At 36.6% G+C, this 12,920-nt stretch overlaps 1 protein-coding gene across 1 annotated transcript in view; it reads right to left on the bottom strand.

Annotated features, from left to right (window-relative positions):
* Window positions 1-12,920, bottom strand: part of LAMA1 (laminin subunit alpha 1) — a 103,226-nt gene that overhangs the window by 66,866 nt on the left and 23,440 nt on the right. The window contains exons 4-6 of the mRNA XM_082754441.1: window positions 7,948-8,190; window positions 3,696-3,875; window positions 130-219 (exon numbers count right to left, since the gene is read on the bottom strand). Of these exons, the coding sequence (XP_082610567.1) occupies window positions 130-219; window positions 3,696-3,875; window positions 7,948-8,190 (513 nt within the window). The remainder of the gene's footprint in view (window positions 1-129; window positions 220-3,695; window positions 3,876-7,947; window positions 8,191-12,920) is intronic.

The raw sequence follows: 12,920 nt of genomic DNA, 5'->3' as shown, positions 1-12,920 counted from the left end.
GAAAATTATAGCAAATAATTTGTATGCATTATGTAGTATTTTAGCCTTCTCTTTCCCATTCTTAGGCAAAGACCTTTTTAAATTGGACAAGTTGTTTTGTAAAAATAGATCAATGAGATCAAAAAATACCTTTGTGATTTCATCCAGGGGACAGCTTCGAGCGTGGCCATAACAAATACACATGCCACCAACAGAGATGTCCTTTATTGAGTAGTAGTACTACAAAAATTAAAGTTGAAGAAAGAATGATTAAAAGACAATACATATATATATATACATACACACACATATATATTCCCTCCTACATAATAAAACGCCAGCATTCTATTATTTTGTGACTTAAAACATGTCAAGAAAATGCTATTAATTTCTCTCACTTAGAAAAGTAGAATAGCATCACAGTCATTTATGTTGGAAAAGTCCTTTAAGATCATCTGGTCCAACCTTTCACTTAGCCCTGCCAGGTCCACCATTAAACCATGTCAGTAAGCTCTACATCTACGTGTTTTTTTGAAGACCTCCAGGGACGGTGACTCAACTACTTCCCTGGGCAGCCTGTTCCAATACTTCGCAACCCTTTTAGTGGAAAAAAAAAATAAAATAAAATAAAATCCTAATATTCCTAAACCTCCCCTGGCACAACTTAAGACCATTTCCTTATCTTATTGCTTGGTGCTGGGGAAAAGAGCCCAATCCCCACCTTGCTATAGCCTCCTTTAAGGTAACAATAGAGCACAATAAGGTCTCCCCTGAACTTCCTGTTCTCCAGCCTAAATAACCCTAGCTCCCTCAGCCTCTTCTCATAAGACTTGTTCTCTAGACCGTTCACCAGCTTTGTTCCTCTTCTTTGGACATGATCCATCACCTCAATGTCCTCTTTGCAGTGAGAGGTCCAAAACTAAAAACAATATTTGATGTATGGCCTCACTAGAGCTGAGTCCAGTGGGACAATTACTTCCTTAGTCCTGCTGGCTACACTATTCCTCGTACAAGTCAGGATGCTGTTGGCTTTCGAGGCCACCTGGGCACACTGCTGGCTCATTCAGCTGGCTGTCAACCAATACACCCACGTCCCTTTCTGCCAGGTGGCTTTCCAGCCACTCATCTCCCAGCCTGTAGTGATGCATGGGGTTGTTGTGACCCAAGTGCAGGACCTGTCACTTGGCCTTTTTGAGCCTCATACTGTTGGCCTTGGGCCATTGTTCCAACCCATCCAGATCCCTCTGCAGAGCCTTCCTACCCTCAAGCAGATCAACACTTGAGCCCAATTTGGTGTCATCTGCAAACTTACTGAGGGTGCACTCGATCCCCTCATCCAGATCATTGAGCTGGGGGAAGCCTTCCATTTGGGATTTATTTTTTTTTCCTATGTTTTTGCTCAGTGGTACAAAACAGCAACTAAGTTTTAACTTTAAATAATGCACCATTACTAAGTTTCAGGAAAGACCAGCAACTGTAACCAAAATTTGCTTGTAAAAGAAACATTTTTCCACCATAAAAGCCATGCAGCATAACAAAATGCTATATTTGAATTTCAGTTTGTGAAGTAAATGTGTGCTTTCTTAAAATGGGAACTATGCCCTCCCTTAAAATCACTTTGTGCACCTCCTTCTAGATTAAGTCTGCTACTAGTGTGATGCAGTGTACTAGGGTATCCAAACTTTTAGCTTAAAATTGGTGATACAGCAGAATAGAATCCATTAATATTGCGATGTGGTGAGCAAAAGCAGATACATAAGGAAAAGATTTAATTTTCAAGGCAAGGAAGAGGCAGGAAATGACCATCTGGGTTCAGTTACAGCTGCAGTATCAACATGGTTGGCTTGTTTGTATCCTGGGAAGTATGTACTAGTAGAAGAGGGGAATGAAAAAAAATATTTTTTGACCACACTTCTAGGTAAAAGTTCAAGACTCTCAGATCTAACAGCCCTAGGGTCATCTGCTTCAGGATGAGGTGGCGGCCTTGGGTGGTCAGACCTGCTGACTCCATGGACTGTTATTTCATGGAAGGATATTGGAGCCAGAGGAAACTAGCCTCTTTGATTGAATACTTAATTTTTAAGTGTTTATTTTTTTTTATTATAACATTACAGGGAAAAAAAAAAAAAAAAAAAAAAAAAAAAAAAAAAAAGAGAGAACAATAAGCCCCAATAAGCCCTTAATTACAGAGTAGAGGTCCAGACTGGGAAAAGTAGGAGGATGACCAGAAAGCAGAGCTGTATTTGTTAGTACAGAAAAAGCTCATTGCATTCACTTCTTCATCCCCTTTGTCTTGTTTTCTTAAAGCTTAAACTCTGTATGGCTCACAGCAGCTGTGTGCAGCTTGAAGTTGAACAACAGACTAATGCTAACCAAATGCTACAGAGAGCAATAAATAAAAGAAGCAAAACACAGAAACAAACCTGCTGTTGAACACTTGGAAAAGTTCTGCATCAGCCCTTTTGCAAGATTGTATACAAGACACCAATAAAATTGGTATCAACAACTGGATGTAAAGTCTTCAAAAACAAAAATGGAATACAGAAAGCTGGAAATGACTATCTTGGTTGTCATTGGTCACACAATGGATGAGACACAAAGTGAGACATCAGGACACAAGAACCCTGGCCCAGTAAAACCCATGTCTTATGGAGATGAAGATGCGTAGCTGTTCATGCAGAGCTGCACTAAATCTTGCTGGGTAAACTAATACTAAGCCCTGGATTATACAGCAGTGTATGTTATGAAGGCAATGGGTATGCTTATCCTCAGCACCCTTGTTTCCCAAGTAAACTGCATGTTTGTATCTCAAACCTTCCTTTTTGGGGTGTATTTCTTGATATTACAGTATTATGGAAAGGCTTAAATATCTACCAGCCTGTTCCATATGAATATCTCACCTGTTCAGCTTTTGTGTTAACTGCTATCCTACGTACAGCAAAGCACAGCTGGAACAGACACCTAATCCTCATGCATGCAGTCCCTGTTATAACAACTCCCCCATGGGGTAGGTGGAACGAATGGAACATCCAGATCTTGTGCTTCTGAAATGCTGCAGCTGAACAGGCACCTTCAATGGAGATGAGAGTGGGGCTGCCTTGAAAGTGCCCACCAAAGCCCGCTAAGAACCAGGCTCCTTTTTCTCTTCTATACACAGCCACCCAATCCAGTTTCAATATCAAGTGTGTAAAGATTACTTTAAGAAAAGTGTTAAAATTCTAGATGTTTTGCATTATTATTTCTGTGCTTGAACACAGTAAATTAAAATGGTGTAAAGAAAAGAAGAAAACTCTTATCAGACATCAAAATTCACTGTAGCAAGGTTTACAAATAATTTTTATGGATCAGAGCACTGAAAACTTAACACACAAGAAAATGTACTGAAATTGCATAAAGAGCAACCTCAAGTGACACTTTCATGTAGCCAGACCCTATTTTTTCTTTTTTTATAGAGAATTAGAAATGACATTCCTAGCTTAAATCATTTGAGTAAACAAATAAATAAAAGGAAACAAAAAATAATCTTTAAAATTATTTCTTGAAGTTGTATCTGGCAAGGTATTGTTGCTAATAAAGTCATAGGGAAGGCAGAAATTAAGTTAACAACCCGATAAAACAACTCTGTGAATGGCAATGATCAAGTACTTCGTCAAAGAGATCAGAAAAGGCTTTCCCATTCTGCCACACTGAGAAGTGTTTCTGGACAATCATCTTACCCTTCTGGTAACAATGGGGTCTAGTTCTTTAGGATCATGATGGCTGAGAGTCATGAGGTCAGCATTAAGGGTTCTAATGCGCTGCAGTCGTAAGCGAATGTATCGTGCAGAAGTAAATTCCAAAAGCTTTTCCGAAGGATCATCAGCACTAGGCCTACCGTTGATCAGTGATGTGTGAATCTAGAAAGAGGGAATGACTTAATCATAAACATAATTATGATCTATTTGCAACAACAAACATCTTAGTGTGAGAATTAAAAACATAGAAATTAAGCTTGTTTTCTAGCAACTGAGGATGGTGAGATGTTGACTCACCTGGAATTATTTTTTATTTCCCACTTTCCACCTGCAGGTATAACTCCCACTTCCTGAATAACACAGTTCTGAAACCACCAGTCTTGGCTTATCATAAAGTCTCATGGCTCCTGGATATTTGTGGAGTTAACATATGGAGAAGTGCAGTACCACAAGCTAGTCCTTAGTTACCTGGTCTTCCTTCTTCTCCCTTATTGACATGGAACATGCAACTCTGGCCATAAGCATGGTTTTGTCCTTACAGATTTTTCCTAAACAATTTGTAGAGATCTTATTGCAAAATATAATATTGTGCATGTGCTCAATGTGGAGTCATTAATTCTATATCCTGTTGGGACAGGGCTGCCCAGTCAGCAAAGAATACTCCGTGATACGACAGCACAGTGGGAAGCCACAATGCAGATAATTGAAAGCAGGAGGCTGCCACCACGAAACAACCCATCTGGTCTCCATCTCTCCATCTCACACAATCCCAAGTTAGCCCCAGTAATATGGCTTTTGTTATCAAGCAGTGCAACTTATTCCAGAAACAGCTTCCTGCTCCTTTCCAAAGCAACTTAAAAGCACACAAAGATATAGTTTAATGTGATCATAGATTCATAGCTGACAGTTTGTGCTACATTTTGAGGTAGAAACTGCAAAATGAGACCCTAATACCACAAACAAGTGTTAAACAGTAAACCTGATGTCCGCCACAAATAATAAAGGGTTATGCACTAGGCTCATCAGATACATTTTAGAGTGCAAGGCACATCCTCATTTATGCAGAACAATTTTGTCTCATATACTACTCTTGGATTTATAGTTTGACCTTTCCTAGTATTGTCAAATATTTCTCCTGAAAATATTACTAAAAATTTAAAATAATAATAAAGAAGTAGTTTAGTTCTGCACAACTAGGGACTTCACAGACAGCAATTGTGTTATTTCAAAAATATACGGAGTCTGGTAATGGAGTTCATACTCTCTACTATATGCTTTTGCCATTTATGGTCTATCACCCTTATTTCTAAATAGTCTAATATAACATGGTTGAATAATTTCACTTTTCAAATAGCCTATTTAGAAACTAATCGTCATTTTCCAACTGCAGAAAAACAGTTATCTGACCTTTTTCTAGGTCAGATCCTACAAATTAGAATCACCTTATATAATATTCAGCTCTCATAGAAGCAGAGAATTCCTCTAGAACATATAGACAATCCCAAAACAGGATTAACTGAACTTGTGTTAGACGTTTGACCAATCTGTTCTTGAAGACCGTTGTTGATGGTAACTCTGCAATCTTCCAAGACAACGTACTACTGTCCTTTCCTTGTTCTATTGTTAGAAATTCTCCTTATCTCTGAAGCATATTTTACTTCTTGCAGTTTCAGATCACTTCTTTCATCATCTCTCACAGACATAAAGAACAGACTGCTCCTCCAATTACCCATGTTGTATGCAACCCATCTCTGGATGCCCACCCATCTCAGTCTGTTTTCTCTAGGTAAACTGTTGCAATATATTCATTCAGAAGTCATATTTTTTGATGGCATTTACAAGACAGAACTGTTGGCCAAATATTCAAATAACATTGCATTGCTTCCACTGAAAAAAATATATATACAGATAAACTCACTATACATAAGCCCAACTGTAGCATTGTGGATCATATCCTACTCATTTGGCATTAATTACAGATGTAGAATTGGTTTAGCTCATTGCAATCCTTTGATTTTCATAATGAGAGAAGGAGTGTTAGTTCTAGCATGCTGTGTTTTCTTCTTACCATTTAGGCTCTAAAGGTCTGAAGACCTAAAAAGGTCTTTTACAGCCAACTGGCCTTACCTCCTGCGCAACACAAGCCATTTCATTTTAGATAATCTCTCCTGCCTCAAGCTCCAGTTCTCTGGGAATACATATTATCTCTATTCATGAATAGTGTTTTCAAATGATGAAAAGTTTAACCTTATTCACATTTTCATTCTAAACTTATCTACTGGCTAGACCAGTAGAAAATCTGTAATAATACATTGTAATTTACATAGAGGCAATAGGGGAATCTTTCCTACTAGGAAAAGGAAGAAATAGTAGGGACAGATACATTAAGGAAGAAAAATAAAGATTCTCCATGTACACTGCTGTATTTGGCTAATATACTTCTTGCATTTTGTTTATATACGCCTTACATATGCTGATATATTTGAATTATATATTTTTGTCTTATTTGTCTTCCCTAATTGAAGATCATTTCTCAGCAGTTGTAGTCTGAGCCTTGGAATTCATCATAAGCCCTGACTTCATTACATAAATTTCTGGAAGCAGAGTATTATGAAGATCTATGAGCACATCTTCAAGCAGTATTAATCAAGTTAACAACAGATTATACAACAGTGCAGTTATACCTCTTTAAACCTGCGAAAAATCTAGCAGCCAAACTGGCAAAATGTCTGATTTAGCTAAATGTTGTTAAGACACATTGAGACACATGGTCATTTAACCTTGTTCTTTCAGATCAAGGCACTACAAGCAAAATGTACAACAGTGGCTTGCTAACAAATGCTGGATAAGGATACAAAGCAGGTATCTGCAGACATCAACTGATATGTGGAACTTTGTAGAGCCCCATACTTAAGTTCAATATATTGTCCAGAACCAATTACAAAGCATTAAATATATATACATTTTAAAAGGATGCCAAAGTTCATTATGACATTCTCTGTCCAGGAATATTCTTGTCTGCTGTTCCAGCTACAATGGAGCAGTCTGTTCTTTGTGAGCAACATTTATTTATGTAGCACACAGAAACTTAATTCTGTCATTTTTTATATTCTTCTACTGTTTTTATGCTATTACATGTAGAAAACAAACAAAACAACAAAAAAAAAAAAAAAAAAACAATGTTCTGGATAGGGCTGTTGATTAAAAGGAGAAAAGTCACTAATCTGAATCTCTATCATTTCTGGGTTGGAGCTGGACAGCCTATCAGACATTCATTACAAGAGGCACTGTTTGTACACAGTCAGCCTAAGGGCTTTCTGATTAATTGTGGTGAAAGCCAGGTTAAGTTTCTTTGTCTGTTCCATTTGATCTGTAGGGGATATGTTTACATCACTGAAACAAAAATTTGATTAAAATAAATGGGACTTGACATCACCTGAATTTCATCGGTTTTGTCTGAAACATAATTTTATGTGAAAAAGCTTGACAAACTTCAGCCCTTTGCTGCACACACTCCACTCTTTTTTTTTAAGCAATAAATACATGTTGGCTCCTATGAAGCTAAGAGTTAGTAGCATTCTCCATAGGATAACACTGCATTTATTATCATATTCTTGCATGATAGCATTCACAATAGAATAACCACTGGTTTTAATGTATCGTTTCATTATGTGGCTGCCTCTATGAAATAAATTACACAAATACCATGAATAGAGTTTGCTAAAAGAACGAACAATCAACAGTGAGGCTGCACAACTCATAGCTCTTTTAATTATGCTTCATCCCTGAAACAATGCCAAGGCTAGTTTAGGAGTTCCAGCTGTGCTGAGCACTTCAACAGTGTTTGCAGCTTTATCTCACGACCAGGTGTTCCTAACACAGGGATTTTCTTTATTAAATGAAAAACCTGGCAGAACATAGAGCCTCTGTTGCAGCCTTTCATAGGATAAAGCAACTAATAATTCACAGTTAATAGCCACCATCAAATTATGTGTACAGAGAGAGAGCAAAGAGTTTTGTAATAGGAATGTGTAGAGCTAAAGACAGGTTTTATCCCAACTTTTAAAAGTTTTCTATACTGGTACATGATGTAAAGATAGTATCATTAAAGAAGAATAACAGATCATCTGGTAGTGCTGAGGGCGATGAACTCTGTAATTGGAATTCAAGTGTTTTCAAGTTACAATCAGTCCATGTTCACACTCGCAAACTGCAAGTGCAAAAACAAACGTACCTCTCCATGTTCCAGGGGAACGAGTCTGGAGTAATAGGAGGTGCAGATCACTTCATCATCTCTCTTGTACGTTGGTGGCCCAATTCTTGGTGTGATATTATAACGAGTTAAACATTCTGTGTCGCTAATTGCATAGTACTGCCATGGTCTGAACTCTGAGCCATCTATGGAGCGTTCCAAAATCCAGTTTCCAGGTCGTGGAGCATTAGCAGATTTGATGATGACATATGCAACTTGAAAGACCTAAAAAAAATGAAAGAAGAAAATTTTAACACTTCATTCTGCTGTAAAAGACCACAAGAGGCCAGCTGCTAAAATTAACTAAAATTTTAAAGGCAGTACGCAATTTGCCTGGAGAGAGGGTAAAATTTGGTAGACTGGCTCTAGATAAAATTTTTGCATAAGCTTTTGACCAAAGGCTAGATTAATCTTTTATGATACTAATGGAAATATGTATCATTTTTTGTCAAAACTCTGAATATTACAACAAAACAAACTGAAATATATATACTTGTATATTTACACACAAAGTTGATTTCCGGATTACTTGGGAATAACAGTCTAAGGGAAGTGTGCTATTTAGCTTTTTTGGACCACTGAAGGCTTCAACGAAGTGAGTTCTTTTTTTTTTTCTTCCAAAAACAGCTGCAGCCAAAACAATTCTTTGTTTCACACACATTCATTTTAGCTTGGAGTTTAATCCTCCTGCTAATAGCATTTATGATAAGCTTTTTACATCCTATATTAAAAATCTCCATGCATTCCACTTTCATTCTGCGTTGAAGTTATTTAAGCATAAGGCTACTTACAGACACTGCTGAAAATGTACATAGATAAAGTGAATATGACAAATATAAATATGATAATGTTAATTAAATCGTTCTTTTAGGACATGGAATCTCTCAGCTATGTGCATAACCTTGAGGTGTTTTTTTTTTGTTGTTGTTGTTTTTGTTTTTAAACTCTTCTGTGTCCAAAGTGAAAACTCTATTCCCACAACAGCATTGTTCTGCTCTCTTCTCTGAGTAGGCAGGACAGTAATTAAGTTTATATCACCTTTCCAGTGACCTTGTTGTGGCAGCTAGGTAACCTGTGCTGGCCTGCAACTAGCTACAGCATCAGCCACGAACACTGAAATGATCTTACTCCAAAACTACTACCTTTTTCCTTAACTAATGCCCCCATTGCCTCACAAAAGGCTCTTTGCAAATTGATAAGACTCCTTATAAGAGTTTAATGTTTTACGTGCAGTATATTATCAAGCCACATTTGGAAAAAGAAAAACACCGTGCTATTTTACCATCACAGAGGTCTGTATTCTCACTAAAGTGGACCACTTGGTTAGCTGGTATAATTATTGTAACTCCTATGATTTCTTTCAGACATTTTTAAACATGTTTTGGGGTTGTTTGTTTGTTTGTTTTGTAACTTGTTGTTGTATTTGTTTCACAGTACTGATGAAAGCCAGAGCAAGAATAACACTTGCCATGAAAAAGCAAATTTCAGTTCCGTCAAATGGAGAAATAAACATACAAAAACAGAGTAATTACATTGTATGCACAAGTGAACAGAGCTTTGCTTAGGAAATCTACAGACACTTGTGATTTTTTTTTCCATCTCATCTTTAAATTCTGACTTTTTGGATTTAATATCTAAAAAAGTCAAACAATCTTGGTTTTGATTAAAAATCAGACATAAAATGTGATAGTCAGCTGGTCTGATTTTATTTTTATTTATTTATTTTTCTCTGTGCTTGCTCTCATCAACTAAACTACTTCCCTACTTATTACACAGTTGGCTGAACAACAAATGATCTACTTCTGATTACACTGAGATTTTTCAAGACCGATTATGTTCTGCAGCTGATGTGGCTAGTTTTAAATCCAGTTCCAACCAGTAACAATAAGTTATCCTTCATCACAAACTAACTGCAGGCAGAAATAAAACCGGAAGATACTTTCATATGAGAGTATGTAGATGAAATTTATTTTAAATATCAAGTTTCTTGGTGAGGGGAAAAGCTATATAAAGATAAAATTTCTCACAGCAACTTCCAGAGCAGTTCATTTTAATGTCGTATCCTTTAAAGCCAATGTGGTTTTTTTTTTTCAGAAAAGTAGCCCAGTCTGGTTCTCAAGTCTTCTAGTGATTTATTTTTCTTCCATGTACACAGTTCTCCAAAAACTGAATTGAATATATTTGAAACTAAGAACCCAAAAGAGGCATTCAAAAAATAATGAATGGTCTGTATCTGTTGAAGTATGCATAGTCAGCATGTGTAAAAAAACACTGCCAGGCTCTTTTCCCTGTGGATTTTCTCAAGTCTCTTCCACATATAGCCCATAAGTACCTGAAAATACTTCATAGGTAAAATCACATGATACTGAATGTCAGCAAACTCTAGAATATGTCAGTCCCTGAAATTATATAGGTTAAATATATAAATGAAAGGATATTGCATAAATTCCTGCTATCAAGAAATCACAAGCCAACCTGCCAGTAGAAGTTATATTCTCAGGAATTAAATTCCCAAATAAGAGAACAAAGCTAACAGAGGGATTCAGGTGTCCCCAGTGTGTTCATATGAAGGCATTTTAAGGAACGTCAGTTTTGGCTTGGGAGACCTCATATCCCATAACCTATGCAACCTAGAATGGATCTGAACCAGGATTCCATATAAGGCAAACTGACACCAACATCCTCAGTATTTCCTTAAAGATTTTTACTTTAATGAGGTCTCCACGTTTGAACATCACTGAGGGCAGTTTCTTCCCACTCTACATGTTCATTCATTGTCCACAAACTGGCCGTGTGATAAACTTGAGCTGTGTGGCAAGAGCTAATGATTTGTATGCTTTAATCTGACTGTATAGCTTTCCCAGGACTCATTTCCTTATTGAGCTGCAAGGGTAAAAAGGGCAAGCCAAAGCAAGTTAGCAATTCCCAAGCAGCCATAGATTAGAAGTGTCATTTTACAGGCATTTCAATCCTGACTGTAAAGATCAGCCAAATAAACCTGTACTGAAGAACCCCTTCTTTGTAGCAGCAATACCAACATAACACATCACTTTTACTTTCTTTAGCTTTTCTAATGACCTTGTTTCCCTGAATGCAGATCAAGCAACATCAGGTACTCTGTTCTTGTAAAAGGTTGGCAGATAAATCCTTTTCCCCATTCATCAGGCAATTTTACAAACTCTTTTGCTCAAGACACTGCTAGCAGTGACCACACAGTAGATGCTAGCCAAATGTTCCTATTTCCACAGGCATGTCCTGGCAAGTACAATTTTTCCAGTAGTCTTTTTGGATAAAGACTGCCAGTTAAATTTTTCAATTTACTTAGGTTGACAGAATAGTAAGGGAAGATGTGCTGTCTATCCATAACTATTTGAGCCCCAGTCTCCAAAAGTGAAAAGTTAAAAGGAAGGATAAGTCCCAAAAGATTTTTTTTTTCTAAATCTCAGATTAGTTTAACAGATCAGTTCCTTCTAATTTTATAAATTCAACTAAATCTTTCCTTCAGGATGAGTGCAGGAAGGCAATGTAAAAAACAGCCAAGAGTGCTTTCAAAATGGCATGACATGCTGTGGTGAAAATGCTTGCAACAACTAACATTACTCTGTATTTTAAGTAAACCTGAAAAAACCTTTCTGCTTAATGGTGTCAATACATATAGAGCTGGTACTTTTTCTCTGATTTCATTTTCCTTTCTGAATCCAAAAAGCCTAAAATGAATGATATTTTTGCAAACTCTCAGAGTCCAAGACTACATGAAGGGATATTCTGAGTATCAGTCTGCATTGTTCATATAAATAGTAAAATTCTGAGACCTAGCTAGCAATTGTTTGCTACATTTTGCTCTGATGCAACCATTGTTTTGAAATAGAAGTTAATTTTATTCAATCAGTGTATTATAAGAAAGTACAGATGAACGAGCACCCTGAATTTTTCATCATCAGTTTTATAGCAACAAGGCTTTAACTTGCCACATAAAGTAAATTAGCATTGATCTAGTCAAGAGAACTGTATTTTTTATATCAGCAAAGGGTTTGTCCTGACAGTAACTTCTTCTTGCCAAGTGATTTCAAGATGAAAGTTCAGCACATATCATATCATAACATTATTTACATTATATTTGACTTTCTAATAGCAGAAATTGAAAATTATTCTTTCACAGTCTCTGAGTTGTAATCCAGTATTCATGAAATATTCATGAGCTATGACTTTATCAAAGTGGAGATGTTTTCACAACTTCATACTTGAGTTCTTACAAGAACGACTGATCTTGCTTTACAATTCAAGAACTTTGTGGGATACAAATTTGTGCCATTCTGTTACTGCCTAGCACTAAGCACCCTTAAATACCTTTGAAAGTCTGAAACATGTTAATAATACTAAGGAAAATATTCATTTAATGTTGTGATGGAGAAATATTTTACAGTTGGCACAAGCACACAACTGGCATTTGTAATAGTCGGCATTTATTTTAATTCATTATCATTTTGCAAAATAGCTGTCCAGAGAACAGCTGTGTATTTATTTATGTAGAACTGCCAGTGTAGAAAGCATGAGATCATAAATTAAACGTTGGTATCTTGTACACCAATACTATATCTCATTACTAAACTACTCTTTCCCCAACTCTGGAACTTTGACATACATTTTAATGGGGGAAAAAAAAAAAAAAAAAAAAAGTCTTCCCAACTATCACGCACATGTATTTGGTCCTGGGAACACGAAAATGAATGACAGAATATATGTACCTAGTTTTCATGATCCATATGAGCTACAGAACTGTGAAGTAGCCATAAGCTATCCTTACAAAATGCTTAGCATTAGTTATAATAGCACAGAAATTTTGAAGGAGAAAGATCTAAATAGCAATTTTGATCTTGAATGGAACATTTTTAAACTAAATAAACTATCTGCAAGCTAGAATATTAGCTGAAGGAATATTCTCTGCTCCCTTCAAA

The sequence above is a fragment of the Aythya marila genome, assembly GCF_965140915.1.
Source record: "Aythya marila genome assembly, chromosome: 2".
NCBI classification, from domain to species: Eukaryota; Metazoa; Chordata; class Aves; order Anseriformes; family Anatidae; genus Aythya; species Aythya marila.
The sequence above is the reverse complement of the archived record's forward strand: the minus strand, read 5'-3'. Positions and strand labels throughout refer to the sequence as shown.